Raw genomic sequence first — 27035 nt, 5'->3', positions numbered from 1 at the left:
AGGAAAAAGTCAGAGATCTATGAAGCTCGATAGAATGTAAACAATTCATCAATGGCATCAGCATGGCTGAAAAAAGTGTTTAGAAAGAAGAAAAGTAAGCAGTAGGTTTAGAAAAGAGGAACTAGAGTGATCCAAGGATCTTCCATGGGGGAAGGCTACCTAACTGTCTCGTTTGAAGAGGGGATAACAGTAATAGCGATCGGTGTATCATAGTCTCAAAGAAGAACTTCCATGATTATTAAGGTCATGCAATTAGTTAACTTTCTTAATACTTTTCCCATGTTTCTGAAGATAAGTCAAACACACTCTATGTAATGGTGACCATTTAAAAATTTTTACAATTAAATCTATACATAAATTAATAGTTTGGCATTTAATTTAGCAAATTCAATTTGTTTAAGAGGTGGAACAATTAGAATTTTCGGTTTTGTGTCAGTTTTCAAGGATTCGGCCTATTTCATCTAAGTTTTTTGTTTGTTTGTTATTGGTTTCATTGAATTTTGCTGTTATGCTTATTTTTCCTTAATATATATATATATTTTATTGAAGTATAGTTGACTTACAATGTTTCATGTGCACAGCAAGGTGATTCAGTTATACATATACACATATATTTTTTGAAATTGTTTTCCATTATATGTTATTACAGTAAATCTTTGCTATACTGGTTTCCTGTACATCCTGCATTAGTAATAATTTGGGGTTGTTTTTGGTTCTAATCTTTAGGCTATTTAAATGAACATGTACTACGGCAAGTTAAAACATGTAGGAAACAATACCAGAGAATTTTGTGACTATTAAGTTGAAGTCAGAGGAACTCTTTGCTAGAAGATAAAATATACTTTTGAATTCAGAACAAAACAAACTCTCAGTTCAGTTCAGTTCAGTTCAGTCGCTCAGTCGTGTCCAACTCTTTGCGACCCCATGAATTGCAGCACACCAGGCCTCCCTATTCATCTCCCGGAGTTCACTCAGACTCATGTCCGTCAAGTCAGTGATGCCATCCAGCCATCTCATCCTCTGTTGTCCCCTTCTCCTCCTGTCCCCAATCCCTCCCAGCATCAGAGTCTTTTCCAATGAGTCAACTCTTCTCATGAGTTGGCCAAAGTACTGGAGTTTCAGCTTTAGCATCATTCCTTCCAAAGAAATCCCAGGGCTGATCTCCTTAGGTTCACAGAAATATTAGAAGTGGTGGGAATAGTGAATAATGCTGTTTCTTCAAATGCTTTCATTACGTGCAGTCATACTTTAGTTGTGCTCTGCTAAGTCGCTCAGTTTGTGACCTTATAGACTGTAGCCCACCAGGCTCCTCTGTCCATGGAATTCTCCAGGCAAGAGTACTGGAATGGGTTGCCATACCCTCCTCCAGGGGATCTTCCCAACCCAGGGATTGAAGCCAGGTCTCCCACATTGCAGGTAGATTCTTTACCATCAGGGAGTTGAGCTCTGTTTAATGTCAACACTCCCAAATTACTACTTTCTTCTTTTCCTCCTTTTGCATTTCTTTTTTCTTCATGTTTAGAGAAATAAAAAGCTTGATAAAATTATGTAGTCTGACATCCAAACTCTTTCACAATCTGGTCACAATATACCTTTGCAATTTTAATATACTTTTGTAAAATTTCTGTCCCAGCTGCCTCAATCCATCTACCTCTTTCCCATTGACTCAAATATTATTGCCTCCTTCTCATCTATTGTTTTTCCATTATTGGAGGCCTTAGTGATTATTCCTTTTTCTTAGTTACTTTGCTTTACTTTTACCATTTAGCTATTACATACATTATTAACTTTAAATAATATTTTATGTAACATATTCATTTAAATTACACAGCATGCTGCTTGCTCAGTCATGTCCAACTCTTTGTGGCCCCATGCACTGTATAGCCTGCCAGACTCCTCTATCCATGGGATTTTCCAGGCAAGAATGCTGAAGTGGGTTGCCATTTCCTCCTCCAGGGGATCTTCCCGACCCAGGTTTTTAACCTGCCTCTCCTGTGTCTCTTGCATTGCAGGAGGATTCTTTACCCACTAAGCCATAGGACCTGTTATTTAATATATGTATCTTTCCATGTTTTTCCCAAGACTTTGTTACATTCTCAGTATCTAGTACACTTGAATATTCAGTAAATGTTTCCTGAGGTTACAGGTGATGGTGAGCATGATGGGTTGGAAATCATCTTTGGGAGACTGTGGTTCTTAAGTCACTTTTTTCCCCCCTTTATTTTATAGGCACATTTAGAGAAGAGCAGAAATGCACCTACCGACCCCTGATAAATGGCTATATATGCAAACAGACTGACCAAGTGATCTTAATTCTTGACAGTGCTGATACCACCTGGGCAATGCAGAAGTTATATCCAGTTGTATCTGTGACTAGTGGTTTTGTTGACACCTTTAGTAGCATAAATGCCAGTGCTCCCTGCTCCATTTCAAGGTCTGTATCTGCTTTCTATTCCATTGTGCCCACCAGGAAAATCACCAAGGTTTGCTTTGTGGATCAGACTCCTCATGTTTTGCATTTTTTTCTGTTGGGGAACAAAAATACCTCTAAGCTCCTCCTGGCTGTATTCTACCATGAACTCCAGAGCCCATATGTTTTCTTAGGAGACAGATTCATTCCACCTACTCAAGTTCATTCAACTTCCTCACTGTTGAATGAGTCTATTGGCTCCAACTATTTCAGCATCACAGATAACCTCTTGTATGTTGTCCTACAAGGAGAGGAGCCCATTGAAATACAGTCAAGTGTTTCCATTCATTTGGCCCTCAATGTGATGTTTTCAGTTCTAGAAAAAGGCTGGGAAATCGTGATCCTTGAAAGACTAACTGTCTTCTTGCAGATTAGCCAAGATCAAATCAGATTTATTCATCAGATGCCTGGAAATGAAGCAACCTTAAAGGCCATGGCTGATAGTAGAGCAAAGAGAAAGCGCAATTGCCCAACTGTGACTTGTACCAGTCATGACCGAGTAGGTCAGCGTAGACCTCTCATGGTAGAAATGAGCTCATATAGAGACCTACCCCCCACCACTATGGAAACTATCTCAAAAGTGATGGTCATTGAAATTGGTGATCTGCCAACAGTAAGGAACGCTGGACTGATTCCATCTTTATCAAGTAACAAATTACAGAATTTGGCTCACCAGGTTATCATTGCTCAACAGACTGGATTACTAGAAAGTTTCCTGAATATGACTATTGGGGCCTTACTTGTGACTCAGTCAAAGGGAGTCATCGGCTATGGGTAAGTACTAATTATAATAACATCTAAATGTGAGCTGATTTCTTTGATACATATTGCAAACGTCAGTCTATTTACACTGAATTACATAAACTGTCTGCTTTTTAAGATAAGAATAAAAATGCCAAGAGCTATTTATAGACTTAAATTCTCAATTTTAAAATTCATGATTAAATCTAGAGTCTTTGTGGTTATTCTCTTTCCTAGGTAAGTGTGGATGTTATATTAATATTTTTGTACTTTAAATTTTAAGCATAGACAGAAAGATTTTTCTAAGGCAACTTGTTTTCAACTTGTTTATTCATTCATTTATCATGTGATGCATTTTAGCAGTGGCTAGATTCTAGGGTTGCTAAAGTGAAACAGATATGATCTTTGCCTTGTGGGACAAAAACATTATCACAATGCCATAGAGCCATGAGTTAAAACCCATGAATACCCATGGGGCTGATAAAAATCCTGCCTGTAGGGACTGAGGAATGGACTTATATTTAGGAACATTTTGGAAAAATGACTAGGAGTTTACTAAGTTAAAACAGTGATTCTGTTTGTGTTTTATTCAACCTAGGATTATAAAGGGCTTCCCTTGTGGCTCAGCTGGTAACGAATCCACCTGCAAAGCAGGAAACCTGGGTTCAATCCCTGGGTTAGGAAGATCCCCTGGAGAAGGGAAAGGCTACCCACTCCAGTATTCTGGCCTGGAAAATTCCATGGACTGTATAGTCACTGGGGTCTCAAAGAATTGGACACAACTGAGCTGCTTTCACTTATATGGGCTTTCCTTTGTGGCTCAGTTGGTAAAGAATCTGCCTGCAGTGTGGGAGACCTGGTTTTGATTCCTGGGTTAGGAAGATCTGCTGGAGAAGGGAAAGGCTACCCACTCCAGCATTTTGGCCTAGAGAATTCCATGGACTGTACAGTCCATGGGGTCGCAAAGAGTTGGACACGACCGAGTGATTTTCACTTCACAGGATTATAAATCCCTGAAAAGATGTCAAATTGTGTGAGGCAAGATCATAATTGCTGCCAACAGAATAAAAGTTATGACCAACCTAGATAGTATATTGAAAAGCAGAGACATTACTTTGCCGACTAAGGTCCGTCTAGTCAAGGCTATGGTTTTTCCAGTGGTCATGTATGGATGTGAGAGTTGGATTGTGAAGAAGGCTGACCACTGAAGAATTGATGCTTTTGAACTGTGGTGTTGGAGAAGACTCTTGAGAGTCCCTTGGACTGCAAGGAGATCAGCCCTGGGATTTCTTTGGAAGGAATGATGCTAAAGTTGAAACTCCAGTACTTTGGCCACCTCATGCGAAGAGTTGACTCATTGGAAAAGACTCTGATGCTGGGTGGGATTGAGGGCAGGAGGAGAAGGGGACGACAAAGGATGAGGTGGCTAGAGGGCATCACTGACTTGATGGACATGAGTCTGAGTGAACTCCGGGAGTTGGTGATGGACAGGGAGGCCTGTTGTGCTGCGATTCATGGGGACGCAAAGAGTTGGACACGACTGAGCGACTGAACTGAACTGATTGATGTTTATGGCACAAATCTGTGTAAGATCTGTAATATCCTTTTTGCTATGTTATTCTGACTCTATAAGCTTGTATTTTGAAATTCTTTATCAGATTAATGTTTACTACATATTTCAAAAGTAAATCTACCTGAATATTTCCCTGAGCCTAGTAAATGAAGAAGTACATGAAATATATAATAAGGGAAGTTAGATATAAATTACTCTCAAATTTATACGTTGTGATACCCAAGAGATGAACTGTCCAGTCCAAGTTTACCTAAGACATCTGTCACGAGGTCAAGACTATTAGAGTCCCAAACTCCGTTTTTGGCAGATACAAAAGAACCAGAGATGATACCGCAGACTGAGAGACAATATGAAGTTGTCATAATGCTTGGGAAATATATATAGACTAACCATCTCACACATGCATGCTGTGAGGTTATAGAGTACTCAAGAGAGTCAAGCAAATAGACTCCCTGCAAGTTTGCTACCACCACTGAAAAATAAGCTCAAACTCATGCACATGTTGAGTTGATATAGTTGATATTGGGTCCCTGAAATAGATACGATTATTCTGAACAATATAACTCGATGAAATTTTAGAGCATTCATATTCTTTTATTAAAAGATTTTTCTATTGCTGCTTTTTCACTACATTTGTGGTAGTTACAATAAATAAATAATTAGCATTTAATGGATATTAATTGCTTTTGTACAGCTGTCTTCAGTAGATATGGGATTCTTTATAAAATAAAAAGTAAAATAAAAAGATACACCTTTACATTTTAAGGAGTATTCTAGAAATACATTGACTGCCTTTTTATACACAAAGCAATATAAGTGAATGAAAAATTAGCTAGTGTTTTATATCATATTTTACCTATATTTGGTGTTCCTCTTTCTTATATGGAAGAAATGACAAGAAAACTCAAGCAATGTTTTTTTTTCATTCTAGTTGATTTGAAGGGCTTTGGAAATTGCTAGCTTAGAATTAAAAAGTACTCCTAGTTGCATAACTGCTCAAAATCTATTAAATCTTGGCTATTTTATCAGTCATCTTGTTTTGACATAATCGTATTATGCATGGTGATATAAAAATCAGGAATCTCAAAAAAAATGATACTACTGTATCTTAGCTTATGTTTAAATGTATCTTCTTTAGCCCAATTTCATTTAGATCCCACTGAGTTCTTATGAGCATATTCTATGGATGGGTGACTAAGAAGTTCTAGGACCAGGTCACTGCTAAATTTTATTTAGATTTTATGGTACTGAGCTTTCAATAGGTCATCCTTCCAAAATGCCTGATTTGTATATTATATAAAAAAAGACTCAGTAAATACTTAGCTTTTAACTAGAAAGAGAGTAAAGTCAAAGAGTAAAAACAATAGCGGTAAAGCAGAGGAAACCCAGGAAAGAGCATGGACCCAGCCCAAGTGCAGGTATGCGTACATATGTGTGAGGGAACATCATCGCATCATAAGCTTCAGAGAAAAGATCACTCTTATTGCCCAGCATCCATCAGAGCCATCATGCTTTCACATTTGACTCAGATATTTCTGATTTAATAAGAAACTACTGAACATGTATTTTATAACATCAGTTTTCTGTTGGTTGTATTATAGTCCCCATCTCTCTCAGTTTCTTTAGTATTTTAAGAGATGTTTCTGAGACATAAGGCAAAATAAAAATGTTCTGAAGCTTAGGAAAGACTGCTTCTGAAGTATATCTGAATAAATTGCTGCAGAATAAGAAATGCCACGTCCTAAGGGATTTAATGAGAACTAGCAAGTTTTCCCATGGTCCTAAGAATTGCACAGTATGGTAAACAACCCTGAAGCCTTGTGCAGGTCCCAAGGCCAGCCCTGTTTCTTTCAGCTTTGATCAGTGTCAACTGGGACTTCCACTGAACTCATTGGAAAGTCATTGACAAGCTAGTGACTTGACCTTGAGATTGCAGAAATTAGTCTGAGGACATAGACCTTTCAGTGGAAACATTTAGGATGTTCGTGAAAGATTCACTCTTGTTAATTTAATGGAATTGCATGTATTTCAACAAACTGAGGGCATATCAGACATTTACTTACCAAGAGGAGTACTACCTGCTTTCAAAAAGCTATCAACTTCTGCCTTGTGGGGAGAAATGGAGTGCTATTTTTTAATTAAATAATACACAGTGAATTGGCCTCTGCTGATCTTTATCCTCCTCTAGAGGCATCTAGATTTAAGTGTCTTCCACATGGCTAAGTCAGTGCCATGAGCCTGTTTTCCATTTTCCAAAACTTTGTTAACCTTTATTGTTGGTTTCTCTCTCCTCTCCTGCCTTCTTCATCCTTGTGGATTTACACCATTTTTATTCACTTTTGTTCTTTTAAGTAATTTCAGTGGAGTAGAGGAAACGGAGATAAACATATTCAACCTGCCCTTTTTAAACTTGGGGTTTCCCACTGGTGTCTTATTTTTATATTCTACCTTTTATCTGGAATCCTGGCAGTCGAAAGTTGATTTTTGCTCTCTTGAATTTCTTTCCCTCTTGTCTTTTCTTTTCCCCACCCTTCTCCTACTTCATTAACAACAACACAACAAAAAACAACCTCTAAGTAATGTGTTTTGTCATATGATATATATAAATATATCTGTATCTTTTATGGAAGTTTAGCTATTGAAATGCTAAAGCTATTTGTGGTTGGCAGAATTCTGAAATGACAGTCCTAGTCCTGGGAACCTACAGATATGATCACATAGCATTTCCATGAACACAGTATGTTATGTGGCATCGTTGGCCTTAAGATAAAATACCCAGGATAATCAGGGTGGGGCCGTTTTAACACAGGAGCCCTGAAGGGAGGAGAGTTTTCTCCTGCTGTAGCAGAATAAGGCAGAAGAGGAAAGCAAAAAAGATTCTAAATGTGAGAAGGAATTGAAGTGTCGCTACTTTTAGGATGGAAAGCACCATACGAGAAAAAAAAATCAGACCGACTTTATAAGTAGAAAGTGGACCTTGGCTGATGGCCGGCAAGGAAACAGGGACCTCTATTCCATGGCTACAAGGCAATGAATTCTGTGAACAATCAGAATGAGTTTGGAAGTGGATTCTTAGGCAGAGATCAGAGCCAAGCCTGTGTGAACTCTTGACCCACAACCGGAAGATCATAAATTTGTGATATTTTAAACCACGAAAATTTGTGGAGTTTTGTTACACAGCCATAGAAAACTAATATGCTATCTCACATAAAGCTCTTTGTTTATGATATTGCCATGAACCTTGGGCCCTAAAGTCAGCTACAGGGATGGTGAACATGGGTCCGTGGCTGTGTGTATCTGTGTGTTTTTGTATCCATCACATTAGTAGCTTTTTAAGTTTTCTCATCCTGTAAAAGAAGTCCTTTATCAAGCTGACTTGAATAGACAAGGAAACTAGGAGAGGCAGTTGGTGACGCGAGTCTATTGGTGACACTCAGGCTCATTTAGCATCTTCTCTTGTGCAGCCTCTCCCTGCCGCCTGGGCCCCTGCTTTCTGGGAAACAGCTGTTTGGAGTATGCAAGGACAGACTCTTCCTGTCATTATAGGAGGATGTTCTTCTCAAGACTGGCAGAATGCTCATCCTGGAAAGGATACCCGTTCTGCCAGTCTGTCTCTTTCCCGCCTCCTGGCAAAATTACAGCTTTGCCATTAAGGGGTGTTTCTGCACCATTTCTTCTCTTTACTGCAATACAAATTCACTGCTTTGTTGAGTGAGGTGGGTGGCAAAATTATCATAACGGTATTTTATATACGTGGGTTTGTGGGGAAATGAGATGCTCTGCATAAGTAAACTTTTCATTTAATTAAAAATTGTTTTTCATCACTACATTTTTAAAAAGGCTTCATCTCTTGAACAAAAAAGAATACATATATTATCCAGTCTTATTAAATAGAAAATAATGTAGACCTATCACATTTTTATTGATGATTCATGGTCATCATTAAGGCTATCATTTGTTTCACAGCCCTGTTTCTGCAGTGATGCCCTTAGGGACCCTTGTTCTTATACTAAATAGCCCCAGACCACTAAATCTTTGATTCTACTTCTGCAGTTTATATTTTTTCTGCTATCTTCCTTATAAACAGGAGGTGAATTTTAACCCATTATTTCTGTTGACTTATCTGCATCCAGTAGTTTTCCACCCATATGTACATGTAGTTCTAATCCCAAAATTGAACTGTACTAACTTCCAATAGAGTAATTTAAGATGTGTACAGATGGTGAAGTTGTAGCTAAATATAATACTCATGAGAACTTACATTTGAATGGTTTTTAATTTCCCAAACATTAACTGAATAGTTATTATGTCCAGAAAATTATATGGCTTTTATAAAAATCTAGACATTTTAAAATTAATAGATAGGGAAAATAAATATTTACATAACTACTATCTAATAAGAGTATGTGTATTAAAATCTCATTATTCTGCACCTACTACATGGAAATCATTGATTCAATATGGACCTGCTTAAGCATTAGTTTTTCATAAAACTAGTATACTTTATAATATTCATTATAATATTATAATATTCATTAAGTATTATATATTTGTTATAATATTCATTAGTTTTCATAAAATTAGTATACTTTATAATATTCATTAGCTAGTCAAGGTTTCAACTTACTATTTTTCATGTTCCCAGGTACCTGAGCAGTGTACTGCTTAGGTTGAGTGGTTTGTTTTCCTCTTCAGACTATGACTGCTACAACACCCTATTACAAGTAGTAAATTTTAAATATTTGTGTATAATCTCAAAATATGTATTCAGAATTTCCACTATTTCAAATAAGATAGTCATGCTAAGTTTATTTAAAAATATCATTTTAAATGATTTTCCAACGAAAATAGTTAGATTTTGACCCCTGATTGATCCTGTTGAAAGATGTACCATGTTTATTTTGTGTCTTTGTATGCACCTGGCGCAAGGCAACGTATGCCTAGAGTTACTCAAATCTCAGTTTGAAATGAAAAATTCCACAGATCCATAGGAGTTTAATAATAAGTATTAGAGCATAGCAGTAAGTGTACCGGTTATGTTGCAAGAAGGAAGCCAGTTCTGACTCCACGTTGGAACTGTTTCTTTGCCTTGCTTTTTGTTGCTTCAGTTATTTTAATCATACAGAATGGTTTGCCTCAGAGTATCCTGCCCCTCTGCCTGACTGTTAAACTAAAGTGCCTTTGTTCAGAAGCCTGTCCACCTGTGGAAGGCAGGGAGGAAAAAGTAACATATCCCCTGCCTGAGGCTTGCCATTCTAGGAAATGTTTGCAAGATTAATGGCCTTTTTATTTTGCTTTCTCACCTCTAATCTATAAAAGAACCTGGCATCCAGACCCCCCAAAGATGGTTATTTTGAGGCACTAGCCTGCCATCTCAGTCTGCCAGCTCCCCGATTAAAGTCTCTTCCTTGCCTCAACACCTTGTCTCTTGAATTCTTTGGCTTATCGTCCTAGAGTGAGCTTGGACTTGGTAAATGTTCAAGTGTGCATCAGAACTGGAGATTGGCCAGTCCAAGATAGGTGGTGGTTTCCACGGGCATTTAATGACCTAAGAGCAGAGGAAGTGCATGGTGGGTACCGATGGGTCATAGTGTTACTATGATAACACGTATTGGATGCTTACAGTGTGCTAAGTTTTGAACCACTATGTTGTAGTGCCAGAAAGAAAACATGAGATCATAAGACATTTTTTTCCCTCTTAGGAGTGGATAACTGCTAAGGGCATTTAGCTAGGTTTAATAGGGAGCATGAGGACTATGAAATATAAATAAAATGGTATGTGTCAGCTCTGAAGATGCCAGGAAAGTCATCCTTGCCTTACAGACTCTTTGGAAGAATGCTCCTGAGGGACCAAGGTGATGGTGTATTTATCTCTGCATATCTCATAGTGCTTAGAACAATGTTTGTATGTAGTGGAAGGGACATGCTTTCTTCTTACAGAGTATAGAATTTCACAAACTCCTTCGTAATTGAAGTTCCCTCACAGCATATATTATAGATTCTGCCCCTATGTAGCCCATTTAAAATAAGAATGATTAAAAATGCTCAGGACATCCTTAAACATTTAATCAAAACATGAAACTCTTTTAGAGGAACCTGACTCAGTAACTTTGAGGGGACAGAGGTTGAAGAGGAAGTGACGAAGTACTTCCAATGCCCTCACCTTCCTCACCTCCCAGAGCCAACCTGCACCAATAGGATTTATTTATTTGTCTGCTCGGCTTACCGTGCACATAGAGACAGTCCCCTCTTCTGTAGGGTATGCGTTTCAGATCTGGCAGATTGAAAACCAAGAGTCGAAGTGAATAGTGGTAATCTCTGAACTGGAACATTTCTGTGTTTTCCTGGTCTTTCTCTTTTAGCTTGCACCAAAGAATTGAAGGGAAAAAAATTATTCCACATACCTGACTGGTATTGGAACCTGTTAAATAGTGGTTAAAACTGGGTGGATTGGAGGGAACTTTCCTCCCCCATTTTTTAAAGTTTGGCTGTAGGTCCTTCTGCCTGCAGGCTACAGTCACATTAGTGGTTGGAAATTGGATAACGACAGCACAATGACAAATCCAGGTTGCTTGCAATAAGTTGCTAATCCCTTTGCTTTAATATCGGAGCAGCGTATAATGATGTTTGGACATCACTCCAGTTTACTGACGACCCCACTGGGGCCAGCAATAGAACCTTACAACTGTCTAACAAGGCATCAGGTGACTCCCGTCGTCACAGCAACGGACACTGGAATCTAATCTTCCCTCCATCCCTTCTAGCACCCAATAACGCCTAGATTATATAAGTGGCCCATCATTGCTTGGTAACTTGAATCAATTAACGTTAATTCGCACAATGCTATGATGTATTGTGATCACTTTCATTTCAGGGAAGGGGGAGAAATTGCTATAAGTCACCTAAAATGAGGTTGTCTGTGGTGCTGGGGTATTAATTGGGTGTCCATATTAAATGCAAAAGGAGCCCCATCGTGAAAGGAAAGTGGATGAGTGACTCTCTTGGCTGCTATTGACCTATCAGAAGAAGACAGTGCCCTTTTCTTTTGCTTTTATCTATTACAGTTTTCCCTATTGCGTGTCAAGTTGATGTATTATAAAAAATTCATTTGGTGACCTTTCACCCCCCTAGCAGATTAAACAATTTCACTTCGATGGCATCATTAACAAGACCCTGCATTTAATGATGATTTCTCTAAAAGGCCACGGAGATTCGATTTTAAGCTAACAGATTTATTGCACTATTATAACATATCGTAAAAAACTGTACCACCTACGGTCAGGTTTTAGGTTAGAAACTGCTTAAGAGTTTATGTGAAGCTTAAAGTGGTATTACCTTGGGATATGCTGTAGCTGCAAGTCTCTGACCTCCAGTGGGATGCTGTTTACATTTAATCAGAGATGTTTGCTCACAATAAACTTAAAAATGTGTCAGGGACAGGCCTTTTAGCAAGTGTTCAGGCAGTTGGTTCCCATCCCTCTGTCTCTAGACATCAATGTACTTATGTCAGGATCTTGGATGGAGTCTTTTGGCTTTTTTAACCTACACAGCCAGCCTGCATCCTGTCCTGCATCAGAAAGCATTTAAGAAAAGGCAAGGGAAGAAATAGAATTTGGGAACAGTGTAGAATTTTCCAATAACCTGGGAGCCATGGAATGAATAGCGTGTATTTTAAAAATCTGATTTAATTTTTTTTTAAGACCCTTACCCATTGTGGCTAAGCAAAGTAATAAATAATGATCAGACTAGTGCATATTGAATTCCTAGTGAGTGATGGTCATGGTCTTGGCTGGTAGGTGACCAAAGGGGTTTGTAGGACCACACATGCCCTACCCCCCATTCTCCAGGATTCTCCAGGGAGAGGGAAATTGTTCCCTAGAGAAACTAAATAGTTTTTGATCTTCCGTATTTGTTCTTCCACTGTTCCTCTTCTGAGAACTAATTGTCACCTTTGCCTCACATACACCATCCATGTAAAATGAATATTTTATCTCCCCACATAAGAAAAAAAATAGGAAATAAAGTAGTTGACTCACAAGCATTTAATTGAAGATGGGTAGACTACCTTTTTTTTTTTTTAATCCAAGTTTTGTTAGACCTGAGTTAGGATATTTTGAGAGTAATCTATTATCCTATACTAGGGTAATATATGTGATAAATGATGTCTATATATCTCCATTTAAATGTTAAAACTCTATTGCATGCCTCTGATGCATAATACACAATAGGTTTAATGGGACAATAGGTATATAACCTATAATGTTCATTTAATAAAGCTATCTTGGTCTTCAAAAATTCCAAAGCTCTGGGAAAAGATGCTTTGAGATATCATGAATTATGTAACTATTTTATTTATAATTATTCCGTTTTATTGCTAAGTCACATCAGCAATTAATGTGCTCAAAAGAGGTAAAAAACAATATAGCTCTAAACTTTGGTCATACACTTACTGTCTCTAAAACCTTTGGCAAACTACTTAAGTCTTTTTGGACCTCAGTTTCTTCATGTGTAAATAAAAGTGTCTGTCATTGTGTCATTTTAAAGATACAATGAATTTATAGGTGGAATGCAGAGAATAGTACCTGTACGGGGTAAGTGCTCAGTGTATATTAATTAAAAAGAAGTATTTTTCTCCCTGAGGGCTTCATTCAATTGAAATCAATTAATCAATGGATTCTACAGTTACTGATTCTATTTTGTGCAAGCATCTTGTGAAGACTATGCATACAAAAGGGTTGTTGTGAGATTAAATGAGATAGTCTTTGCTCCTTGGAAGAAAAGCTATGACCAACCTAGACAGCATATTAGAAAGCAAAGACATTACTTTGCCAACAAAGGTCCATCTAGTTAAAGCTATGGATTTTCCAATAGTCGTATATGGATGTGAGAGTCGGACCATAGAGAAAGCCGAGTGCCGAAGAATTGATGCTTTTGAATTGTGGTGTTGGAGAAGACTCTTGAGAGTCCCTTGGACTGCAAGGAGACCAAACCAGTCAGTCCTTAAGGAAATCAGTCCTGAATATTCATTGGAAGCTGAAGCTCCAATACTTTGGCCACCTGATGTGAAGAGCTGACTCATCAGAAAAGACCCTGATGCTGGGAAAGATTGGAGACGGGAGGAGAAGGGGACGACAGAGGATGAGATGGTTGGATGGCATCATCAACTTGATGGACATGAGTTTGAGCAAGCTCTGGGAGTTGGTGATGGAGAGAAAAGCCTGGCATGCTGCAGTCCATGGGGTCACAAAGAGTCAGACATAGCTGAGCGACAGAACTGAACTGAACGGAACTGAGTCTTTGTGAAGCAGTTGTGTGGGGAGGTTGTTCCCAGGCATCTCTTCCCAATTCTTTGTGGTGATATCATCTTGGTACCCACAGAATCAACCAGGATGAATGTATTTATACCATGGAAAATGGAAAGGCACTAAAATCTGATCCTTTTGGGGGAAATCTGGTTTATTAGCATACTTACAAAATATCCCCACCTTCTAAGTGTTTTAGTCTGATATGATGCCTTACTGAGATTTTTTGGAGTTAATAAATTGTGATTAAATCTAAGTTCATAATATATGTTCTCCCACCCCACCCCTCAGACACCTATTTCATCATTTCCTATGGCAAAGCAAACATATAAAGTAAATAAATAATTATTCTTTGGCTGTAAGTTCACGTTTGCTATACAGTGTATTATTTAGTTTCTAGAAACAAAGGCAAACCTTTTCACTAGTTAACAGTGTATCATGAAAAATAGCTACTACAGTGGTATGATATCTGAAATCTGAGGCATGGATTCTTTTCTTTTTTTTAACATGTGCTAGAAATACAAGCAGTTTCAAAACTGGGAACTTGATATATATTCGGCCTTATAGTCTTTCAGTCCTCGTCCAGCCTTCAGATGGAGAAGTGGGAAAAGAACTCACAATACAACCACAGCTTGTTTTTCTGGATAAGCAGGTACTTTGTGCACAGGTAACAATCTTTACTTGGAGCCGGGTACCATATTGTATTCAGAGCATGTTTCAGACTCCGTCATCATCGTAATACACGTGTACAGAACACCCACCCTGTGACAGTTGGTGCACTTAGAACATCTAACTACTTTCATTATTTTCCTTCCATTGCACAGCTTGCTTTCCTTCTACTTTCTGTAAAAAGTCCAGAATATGAGTATGGATAAGAGTAGAATTCAAATACTTTTTCACTCCAAACAAATTCTTACAGTAGGTCTCAGGTGTCTTCTCAGAAATCTATCCTTCCCAAAGTGCTGGATCTATATCTGAAGAAGTCATTTCATATGCTGGTGAAGGCATTTATGCCATTACATTATAGTTCTATGTTATTTTAAGTGATTTCTCCTGTATGTGGTTAAGTATAATATCAATAAGAGGCTTCTGTATGCTTCATTCTAATTTCAGTGTCCAAGTCCTTGGATTTTGTCTTTTCTATACTTACTAATGTCATGGGTGGATTCCTATCTTATTAACCTTCAGCAAGCAGTGTCAGTCTCCTTTTCTGTAAACTTAGCTTTCCTTTGTCCTCTTCATTGCCCTGCCCCAAATTTTCTTGCAATAATCTCCCTTCTCACGATACAATTATTTGATATATTCTTAACATGGCAAAGAATATTTATTATTTTATTTATTTTATTATTTTTTCCTTTGCTTATCCTCATGAATGTGTCGTATATGAAAGATTCTCTCCGAATCCTCTTCTTTTTTGATTAACTTCACAAAATTCTCTTCTGAGTCCTATTTTTCCTTTTTTGTTTTCCCCCAGAATCGGAGAGTAGAGTCCTTGGGGCCCCCGTCAGAGCCTTGGGTCATTTCGGTTTCCCTGGAAGGGACATTAGATTCTGTGCTGAGAGGTAGGTACTTGTGACATTCAGAGACCCGCTATAAATGCATCTGCCCAAAAATGTTTGCAACCACTGGGGATTCGTAACAAAGTCACTAATACTCAGTATCTTTGATAATTTGGAGGAAAAAAAAAATTCCACCACCAGTGTACAATGCCAGTGTCTTCTAAAAAGTACAGTGACAGGAAATGTTTAAGGAGCCATCTGCCTTGCAGGTATGGTAAGCATTTTTGTCATACCTGTAGCATGTGTGTGTGTGTGTGTGTGTGTGTGTGTGTGTGTGTGTGTGTGTGGTGTGTGTGTGTGTGAAAGTGTTAGTCACTCAATCATGTCTGACTCTTTTCAACCATATAGAGTGCAGCTCTCCAGGCTCCCCTGTCCATGGAATTCCCTTCTCCAGGGGGTCTTCCCAACCCAGGGATCAAACTTGGGTCTCCTGCATTGCAAGCAGATTCTTTACCATCTGAGCCACCGGGGAAGCCTATATATATGTGTGTGGGTGTGTATATATATATATATATTTTTTTTTTTCATCTGTTGTTGAGCATTTAGACTATTTCCACATCTTGGCTAATATAAATAGCACTGAAACAAAAATGGGGATACCTCTTTGAGATCCTGCTTTTAATTATTTTGGATAAATACCCAGAAGTGTGCCTGATGGATCATGTGGTATTTCTAGTTTTAATTTTGTGAGGCACCTTGATATTCTTTTCCATAAAGGCTACACCATTTTGCATTATCATTCAAAGTGCTTGAGAATTCTAATTTCTCCTAGAAACTTGCTAGAAACCAAAACTTGGCTGTCTTTTGGCCTTTTTGAAAATAGCTGTCCTATTAGGTGTGAGATGATATCTCATTGTGGTTTTGATATGTATTTCCCTGATGACTAGTGATGTTGAGCATCTTTGCATATGCCTGTGACTCTTGCCTGGAAAATCCCATGGGTGGAGGAGCCTGGTAGGCTGCAGTCCATGGGTTTGCTAAGAGTTGGACCCGACTGAGCGACTTCCCTTTCCCTTTTCACTTTCATGCATTGGAGAAGGAAATGGCAACCCACTCCAGTGTTCTTGCCTGGAGAATCCCAGGGACGAGGGAGCCTGGGGGGCTGCGATCTATGGGATCGCACAGAGTTGGACACGACTGAAGCGACTTAGCAGCAGCAGCAGCAGCAGTTGGCCATTTACAGGTCTTCTTTGGAGAAATGTCTGTTCAAGGTCTAAGCCTATTTTTTAATTGGGTTATTAGTTTTTAGGTGACTGAGGTTTAAGAGTTTCTTGTATATTTTGCAAACTAACACCCTATCAGATAAATGACTTGCAAACATTTTCTCCCATGCTATAAGTTGCCTTTTCATTCAGTTAACTATGCAGAAGATTTTAAATTTGATGTAATCTCACTTGTCTAATTTTGCTTAAAATGTCAATACTACCTAAAGAGAGCTACAGATTGAATTTAATCTCTATCAAAATCTCAATAATATTTCTTATAGAAATATAAAAAAAGCAATTCTAGAATTTTTATGGAGCTGCAGAAGATCTTAAATCACCAAAATGATCTTGAAAAATAAGAACAAAATGAGAGTCACCACTTCCTAATTTTAAAGCATGTTAGAAAGCTATAGTAAACAGTATGATACTGGCTTCAAAATAAGCATATAGACGAATGGAACAGACTAGAGAGCTGAGAAGTAAATCCACTCACTTATGGCCAGCTGATATTCAACACAGGAATTAAGGATATACAATGGAGAAAGAATTGTCTCTTCAGCAAATGGTATTGGGAGAAACTGGATATCCACACACAGAAGAATGCAGTTAGACACCATATGGGTTAGGACATTTATATTAGTTTGAGTGTTCTGTAATGCTTTTACACACTTGTAAACAACTCATTTACCAATTTAAACATTTGCCTATCTGCAACATTGCTGGTTTCCAAGAATGACTCTGATTTTACAGTTACTTCTTGCTCTACCCTGGCTTTGAGTCTAAGCTCATCCTCACGCCTTCTATGAAATATGTACCTTGCCATCCTTCATACATTATACCTGTACCCAGTACCTTACACTCCATGCCTTACCCCTACCTCATACCTACCCGTCCACTGTACCTTAATCAGCCTCTATACTCTACTGTGCCCCACTCCTGACTCATACTACCCCAGACTCTGCATTATTTTTCTTTCAGTTATCCCAAGGATATCCTCACCCACTTGTTTAGAATCATACCGGATCATGCAAAATGAATAAGGCATTAAACCATTTGTTATGTGTTTGTATTAACACCAAGTCATGCTCAAGCGAGCCAACTCCCCTGGATCAGTATCGTCACCATTGTCCTTGTTTGGAGATTCAATGTGAACATCTGAGGAATGGTCTGGGTGTCTAATATGCATACAGTATGTGTGTGTGGGTGAATGTCATGAAATAGGAAAAAAATTATTTATAGAAATAACCACATCACCAAACAGTTTATTTCAATTATTGAGAATATGTCTCAACACCATCATGAATTATTTTCCCTTAACTCCAGAGAAAATGGAACCAAAACCATTTGGCTTAGACCACCTAACTTAAGTATTTCCTTCAGAAAAATAAATTAACAACAAAATCATATCTATATGTCTAGCCTAAACCTTTTGTTCTGCCATTTGACTGCATGTTCTTTGACCTTAGTCAATCCTTGACTTCAGTTAAAAAAAAAAGATTATTAGCTGTTACAAAACAGTGGGTTTATATACGTGTGCTGTGTGTGTGCTCAGGCATGTCCAACTCTTTGCAACTCTGGGGACTGTAGCCAGTCAGGCTCCTCTGTCCATGAAATTTTCCAGGCAGGAACACTGGAGTGGGTTACCATTTCTTCCTCCAGGGGATCTTCCCCACCCAAGGATCGAACCCCCATCTCTTACATCTCCTGCATTGGCAGGTGGGTTCTTTACCACTGTGCCACCTGGGAAGCCCTGTGGATTTATATACTCAAAGTTAATTATTTTAGGTCCTTCAGACCCTTTGATATTTAACTATAGATCCTCATTATAGAAAAATATGTCCTTAATATTAAAAAAACTCAACATTAATAATGTAATAGTTTGTTAGTGTAGATAGCTAAGGGTAAGATGGATAGTTGTGGGAATGGGTGGGGGTGGAATTTGGACTAAAACGGTATTTTAAAACCCTATTCCTTACAGAATCACATTCAAGTAACATTCCCTGATAAATCATGTAATCAACTTCAATCTTGCTTCAAACCCAGCACCTCATCTTCTCCCGGGTTCCCTCAGCCAGTCCCAGCTTGATCAGGGAGCCTGTCAATGACATTTGTCTATTTTACAATTATCATTCCAGAGATATGGTGAACCCCAGAGTAATGTACTGTACTTGGCAGAAACTGCCTACGCTTTTGGGCACATATGCTTCAAATCTGAGAATATCATAGATATATATGGGAATCTTTGTAGAGATCTCTGAGGCAAGCTGGTATTTAACACAAAAGCAAGCCCATTTGGAGCTAAAGTACTTTCCATTAGGCAGTTTGGCGGCTGTTCTATGAGGCAGACTCACTGTGCTCGCCGGACATATTTCGATTAAATGCTGCTTTGTATTCCTCCAAAGATGGGAACAATAAGGACGTTTGTCAAAGGAAAAACTGCAGCAAACGATTTCATGTTGAACATCTGTACTCTGCAGTTCATTGTTTGCAAGAGTTTATTGACCATAATTTTGATGCATATAGGTTTTAAAGAGTATGAACGGCATTTATCTTGGGCGCCTATCATTTATTTGAGTCTTGGCTTATTTATTTCCATTTTTCTGGGCATTTTTATTTATTTTGGGACTCTGAAGAGATGAAGGAAAAGATGTTTCTGAAAAGGGAAGTTTTAGTTAGCTCTGCAAAATTGATGAGGAAAGACAATGTTTTCCCAAAAAGGATTGAGCAATTGAATTGAAAAATGTTTAACACTGTGCATATTCTGTCTTTATGATATCTTTCAGCCTTAAAGATCTCAAACCAATTTTTAAACGTTAGGACCACTCTCCTGTCTCATTGTCCATCGTACCAATAATCACAGTGACATTTCCAAACTGAAATGGAGCAGCTGTTAATTAGCAAAGTCATTTGAGGGTAGTGGAGGCAGAAGACTAATTCATGGAATTGTGAATGGGATCTGGAGCTCAGTTTCCTTCTTTCTGTTTATAAATGGATGGCCTATTGTTAGAAAATGTAAGCTTTCCTTTTTGCATTTTATTCAGAGAAACCAAAGTGCAGACAATACATGTTGCTGAAGAAGGTAGTCTTTATCAGTCCTGATCTGATGCATAGCTGTGCTCCTAATCTATTGGCCTCACTCTGCCACCACATAAACTATAGATCCCTTGACTAGAAGAGAGGCAGAGCCTAGAAACTGACCGGCAAGAAAGATAATAGACTTTCTTTCTTGAGAGACATTTGATAATAAAATGCATGCGTGCATGCTGACTTGCTTCAGTCGTGTCTGACTTTGTGTGACCCTATGAACTGCAGTCTGCCAGGCTCCTCTGTCCATGGAATTCTCCAGGCAAGAATGCTGGAGTAGGTTGCCATTTCTTCCTCCATGGGATCTTCCTCATCCGGAGACAAACCACATCTCGTATGTCTAACCTGTATTGGCAAGCATGTTCTTTACCACTTACACCACCTGGGAAGTGGTGTATTCTTACCCAATAGTGGCTAAGAATACAAACTTTATGAAATCAGGCAGATTTGACCTATAACCTTCTCACCAAGTAATTTAATGTTTCCTGAGCCTATTTCCTAATCTCTAGACTGTAGATAATAGTATATTTTGTGGTGTTGTGTAGTTTGTATATAATGATGAATAGAATGCCTGATGTTTGGCAGAATGAACTTTGATATATGTTAGCTGTTGTAACTATTATTATGGGCTTCCCTGATGGCTCAGATGGTAAAGAATCTGCCTGAAAATGCGGGAGACCTAGGTTCAATCCCTGGGTTAGGAAGATCCCCTGGAGAAGGGAATGGCTACCCACTCCTATATTCTTGCCTGGAAAATTCCATGGACAGAGGAGCTTGGCAGGCTACAGTCCATGGGGTCACAAACAGCTGGACACAACTGAGTGACTTTCACTCACTATTATTCTGTCATGACTTACTTGGTTTCAAGATTTGCCTAAGAGAAGCCTGATGGATTTAGTAACCTTTTTAATTAATTTTTTCTTTATTGTCCAATTGCCTGTCTACAGAGATTACTTGAAGAAATTGCTCTAGTGTAGGTAACTAACATTCACTGTTTGGTTTTGTGTTTGTTTGTAGGATGTACTCACGCAGAAACTCAAGATGGTTATGTGAGCTTCTCCAACTTGGCAGTTTTGATCTCTGGGTCAAATTGGCACTTTATTTTTACTGTCATTTCCCCTCCAGGTAATTTCAACACAGTGTGTTTTTATTATCTATTTCTTTCTTTCTTTTTAAAATATAGCCCCTTCTCCTTTATAATGGGACTAGTTCCTCCATGAATAAGAGTCACTGTAGCTTAGAGAAAAAATTCCCCTGGTTATATCATTATGGTGTGAGAAGCAAGAACACATGTCGAAATTAAGCCTGAAGAGCAAGTATTGCTTCCTGGTAAGCAAGAATCCAAATGTACATTTTCTTCTAGTTGTTAAAATTTACTTTGAATGTTCTACTTTTTTTCCTATGACATTTGATGGAATTTGGTTGAATATTAAAATTTTTAATTTATAAGGAAGAGAGTCATGGAGTATTGAGTTTTATGAAACCTTATCTTTTAGTCCTGCCTGCCTCATCCACTGCCCCACCCCCACCTTGGAAATGAGGACTATACACATTCAAAATCCTGGTATTTTAGAACTGTAGGTAGAAGGTGTGTGTAAACTGTTTATACAATCCAGTTCTTTCTGAGAAAACGTTCAAAAGAAATCTCCCTTCTGAAGCATTCTGACAAATTTCACTTTGTTAGAGGGTACTATTATTCAATCACTTTGTAGTGAATAAATGCTACTTAAACTTCAAAGGCAGATGAGTTTATGAAAAATATTACTCTCCCATTTCCATGATGAATAGAGTCCAGTCTCCACCCTACAGAGGAATGGTGAGAGTTAATTTGGGGCTGCTGTTGCTGCTAAGTCACTTCAGTCGTGTCCAACTCTGTGCGACCCCATAGACGGTAGCCCACCAGGCTCCGCCGTCCCTGGGATTCTCCAGGCAAGAGTACTGGAGTGGGGTACCATTGCCTTCTTGGGGCATCCTTTTTATAAAGGATTAAACTCTGATAGAGACACAATTACCACTTTAAAATGATTTAGATATTGCATGCAGTATTGTAATTTACTAGAAAAAACCTTCCTCACCTAAGGGAGAATCGAGAAAATTCTAAAAATTTTAGCATTACATTTGAACTGAAAAGTTGATATTTATAATCAATTATTAATTTGAGTCCAGGAAATTAGTCTGATACTTAAGACAGGTAACTGTGGAAAGTAGTTAATGCATCAGCTGTGATAATGCAAGGCTTCAAAAAAAAAAAAAAACCAGAACAATCATGAGTGGACTTAAACTTCTTAGATATTGGAAATGGCAAAGGAAATGAAATGTTTTCATGTGAGCTATCTGAACCCCAGCAACAAATATTTAATTAAGGCCAGATATGAGTTCTCCTTCATGAAACTTAAATTCAAACCATGGTATACTTTCAAAAAGTTAAAAATAAGGCTCTCATGAAAATGTATGATGAACACTTGTCAACAAGTTATTTAACTTCTTAATGTGGGAACCAGGAGGATAGCAAGGTGTATAGTTCATGTAGCCTGGAAAGAAAAGACTGCTGAAATCATTTTGCTAAATTGGATACAGGGCAACCAAACTCTAATCTTTTCTAAGTTGTGTGTCTATGAATATCACTTACATTCTTACTGGATGAAAATCATTGTCAGTTTACCCAGTGTTCTACATATTCACAAGACTGGCCCCTAAATGTTAAACATTAAGTTCAACAAAGGTGTGTTCCAGAGAATTTGATAAACCTTGGATGAGTTTGTTTGAAAATCCTCTTTTATGACATTGATAAGATCTGTAATCTTTTTTTTTTGCCTCCTCTCAGTTCCAAGTTTTAAACCATTTTTCTTCACAAAGAGAATATCATTTGGGGTCAGGTAGTATTGTTAATTTTGTAAGACAGCTATTCTTTTGATATCTGTGATATTGTCCTAATGAAAGGACAGATTCATGGAGAATGTTCAGTGCCTTGACCATGGGATTCCAAAAGATATATTTTGAAAGGTAACACATGCAGAGCTGGATATTTTGGTCCCAGCTTGTTGGATATTTAAAAGGCCATTACCCTACAGTTTTCTCAGTAGTTAACTAAGACTAAATACTTAATCAAGGTTATTTGAAGGCATATGTTATAAAGCCAAATGTAAACTATATTGTAGACAGAAGCTTCTCGGTGACACTGTGATTTTGAGCTGGCCCTGGTGTTCACATTTACTGGCCTACTGCTTCCTTTAATTTCTACCTACAGCTTGCAAAGTCCCCTAACTGAGGAATTGTCTTGCATTTTTTGTTTATCATTTTCCTTAAATTATTCTTAGTCATTTTCAAGACATTCTACAAGGTGAGAGGTAGAATTTCTTTTTCTTTTCTCTTCTCTGTTTAAATGAGGAGAGAAAAGATGAAGGAGAAATAGAAAACATCAGAAGGCCTGCCCTTCTGTGACTCCATAACCTCATGTTCATTAACAGTATAACTCCTGAGAGTAACTGTTTGTTTCCAGGTGTTATCAATGGCTAGGGCTGGAATTATTTGGGAAAGCAGCTTATCCTGGCCTGTCCTTACATGGATAGACCAATCAGTGTGACATTTCTCCTTTTTAACAACCTCTAATAGAAGAGCTGTGACAAGCATTTATTCATGGATCTGTTATTGTTGTTTCATTTCTGAATCAAACAGAGGATTGCAATCATTTTCATTTCCTCATATCCCTTAGAGAGAGGAACTCACCTTTTTTCCTATTTTATTATGTTTTGTCTCATATTTATTTATTTTTCTTAAAATGAAGAAAAGGGACAAAATTCAATATCTGCTTAATGCCCAGAGATGGCAGATAATGGCAGATGTGATTCCTGATTTTAAATCATGGAGATTGGCCAACTGTCTCTCTAAAATTTCCAAGATTGTCCATGTCTTTATTTTTTTTAATGGAAATAAATGTCACTTTAATCAATGTTTCATCAATTGCTGCATACAAAGACATACATTTTTTCAGCTCTGTAGATAATAACAAAGACATAATTAAGGACTTAGTTCTTTTAATATCAGTCAGTTCAGTTCAGTCGCTCAGTCATGTCCAACTCTTTGCGACCCCATGAATCGCAGCATGCCAGGCTTCCCTGTCCATCACCAACTCCTGGAGTTCACTCAGATTCACATCCATTGAGTCAGTGATGCTATCCAGCCATCTCATCCTCTGTTGTCCCCTTCTCCTCCTGCCCCCAATCTCTCCCAGCATCAGTCTTTTCCAATGAGTCAACTCTTCATATGAGGTGGCCAAAGTACTGGAGTTTCAGCTTTAGCATCATTCCTTCCAAAGAAATCCCAGGGTTGATCTCTTTCAGAATGGACTGGTTGGATCTCCTTGCAGTCCAAGGGACTCTCAAGAGTCTTCTCCAACACCACAGTTCAAAAGCATCAATTCTTTGGCTCTCAGCCTTCTTCACAGTCCAACTCTCACATCCATACACTTTTAATATACATGTATATAATTTATTTTCTATTGAGGTTCCATTGACATAACCCTGTATAAGTTTAAGGTGAACAGTATGTTGGTTTAATATATTTATATATTGCCATATGATTACCCCTGTGGTGTTAGCTAACATCTATATCACATTACATAATTATCATTCTTTTTGTTGTTGTTCTGAGAACAGTTAAGACCTACTCACTTAGCGACTTTGAAGTTTATTATACAGTATCATTGACTATAATCACTATGCTATTTTGGAAATATAAAAATTGAGGAACTGAGAAACTGCATAGGTTGACCAAGTGTGTATAGAATCCTCATAAGTCTTTCTAACATGTGGATTAATCCAGGTCATTTATCCATTTCTGAACTTCCTGAGACAGTCCCCAGAGGGCAAGGTGTCTGTAGGCTTGTTCTACTGACTTCCCGCCCAGCCTTTCCCCATGCACTGTCATTACTGGTGTCTAGGCTGTGGTTTCTTTAACCATTTCCTGGGGCCCTGGGACTCTTAGGGGCTCTCCAGGGCTGCTGGGTGGAGATGGAATGCACTCTGCCACCTGACCCAACTGCAGTTGCTATTTCTGAGTCTAGGATATTCCTCCTCCCTAAATTCACATGTCTTCCTCACCAGTTCACCCAGGGTTCTTCTCAAATGTCATCTCCTCAGAGAGCTCTTTTCTGCCTCACTCTGTCTGCACCACTGTCCCAATCCTGTTCCTCCCATCTCCAGGCATTCTCGGTCTTCTGCTGAGAATTCCTCACTCCCTGGTGTCAAGAGTATCTGAGTATTTGCTTGTCTGTCTATTGCCTGCCTGCTCTATTCTGCCTTAGAACCTAAATTCCAAAACGGACAGGAATTCTGCCTAGTTCAGCGTTACATCCCCAGTGTAAACAAAAACAAAAACTGGCATGTCATAGGCACAAATAAATACTTGTTTATGAGTAGGTGGATATACCGAGATTCTATCTAAGATTGCATTTAAATAATGTTCTGCTGTTGAAAGTATTTAAAAACTGGTAGTCTCCAGCCTTAGACCCAGGTTAGTGCTCTAGACTTAGAAACCTTAGGCCTGATTTCAGCCTCTGTGTCATTATCTGTGTTCTAAACACTTTCGTGGCTTGCTCTTCTATATCCCAGGTGGCTCAAGCGACTTCCCCACTCAGAATTTTTCTATTTATGACACTGACTTCAGAATGTTGTCACAGGTCTTTTCGCTTTTGACATGTCATGCCCACCCAAATTTGCCTCACATTTTTTCCTGCATTAATTCCTGGTATTTCTTGGCAGTAATTTTTTTCAGTATAGATCGCTTTTCCTCTTTTCTGTCTTTATTTATTCAACTTTCACATCCCCATCTAGATACTCCCTCCTATGGAATGCTTTCCCCAAGCATATCAATGGAAAATAAACTTCCATAGCATTTGACTTGCATCATTCTGGTGGCATGGGTCACATTCTGATTTGTATTACATTTGTATGTGTTTCCTATTTCATTTATTAGCTCGTAAATATCTTAAGAATGAGAACAGTAACTTGTCTACTTGGTGAAGTAAACAATCACTGAGCAGTTATTGGAAAATGGATAAAAGAATAAAGAATTTTGTTTTTACTTCTGTGAATCCCTAGTAAAGCCCATCCCTCTGTCTCTGGGCTAGAATTAGCTTATTCAGTTGTCCATAAAAAGCAACTAATTGATAACAAACAAGCCAACTATGGCTCAAGTATAAGATGTACACACAAGAAAAGCGTTTCTAGATAATTTTGTTATAGTAGTTTCGGGACCAAGTCAGCCAGGAGTCAAGAGACTAGGGATCTAACTGTGACTTCCAATCCAATGTCAGATTCAGCCCAAGAAAAGCGCAGCAAAGAAAACACAGTGTTTCCTTGAGTTGATGAAATAAAAGCTCTGTTTTTGCCTGAATTATTCAGATCAAAGCAGAGATTTGGGGATTTGTTTGTTTTGAGTGAGCTACTCAAAAACACTGGTTATAACTAATATATGTTCACAAGCAAGTGTTTTTCTTTAACTTTTTTCTTGAGATATAATTGACGTATGATAAGCTATACATATTTAAAGTGTACTATTAAATAAGCTTTGATGAATCTATATGTCCATGAAACTATCCCCACAATTAAGATAATGAACCTATCATTCCCAAAATTATAGGCAAAGTCTTAAGCTTTCTATTTTTGAAATAACATACAGTAAAAATGATCTTTTTGGTAGGTTATTTTATAAATTCAAATATATATGTATATATATAGAGAGAGAGATTCATATAATCACTACCACAATCAGGATACTGAACATTTCCCAAAGGTCTCCTTTATGTTTTTCCTTTGTTCTCTTACCCTCCCACTAATCCCTGCAACTTCTGATCTGGTTTCTATCTCTATAATTGTCTTTTCTAAAATATCATATAAATGGAATCATATCATATATACAGGGCTTCCTTTGTGGGTCAGATAGTAAAGAATCTGCTGCAATACGGGAGACCCAGATTTGACCCCTGGTCGGCAAGATCCCCTGGAGAAGTTTCCAGAAAACTGGAATCCCACTGGAATTCCAGAAAACTGGAAACCCATTCCAGTTTTCTTGCTTGGTGGGCTCCCAGCCCATGGGGTTACA

At 38.2% G+C, this 27035-nt stretch overlaps 1 protein-coding gene across 1 annotated transcript in view; it reads left to right on the top strand.

Annotated features, from left to right (window-relative positions):
- Positions 1–27035, top strand: part of PKHD1 (PKHD1 ciliary IPT domain containing fibrocystin/polyductin) — a 445700-nt gene that overhangs the window by 400606 nt on the left and 18059 nt on the right. Inside the window, exons 60-63 of the mRNA XM_068960604.1 lie at positions 2230–3244; positions 14603–14738; positions 15561–15648; positions 20952–21059. Coding sequence (XP_068816705.1) covers positions 2230–3244; positions 14603–14738; positions 15561–15648; positions 20952–21059 — 1347 coding nt within the window. The remainder of the gene's footprint in view (positions 1–2229; positions 3245–14602; positions 14739–15560; positions 15649–20951; positions 21060–27035) is intronic.

Source organism: Capricornis sumatraensis, chromosome 22 (genome assembly GCF_032405125.1).
Source record: "Capricornis sumatraensis isolate serow.1 chromosome 22, serow.2, whole genome shotgun sequence".
Classification (NCBI taxonomy): domain Eukaryota; kingdom Metazoa; phylum Chordata; class Mammalia; order Artiodactyla; family Bovidae; genus Capricornis; species Capricornis sumatraensis.
The sequence above is the reverse complement of the archived record's forward strand: the minus strand, read 5'-3'. Positions and strand labels throughout refer to the sequence as shown.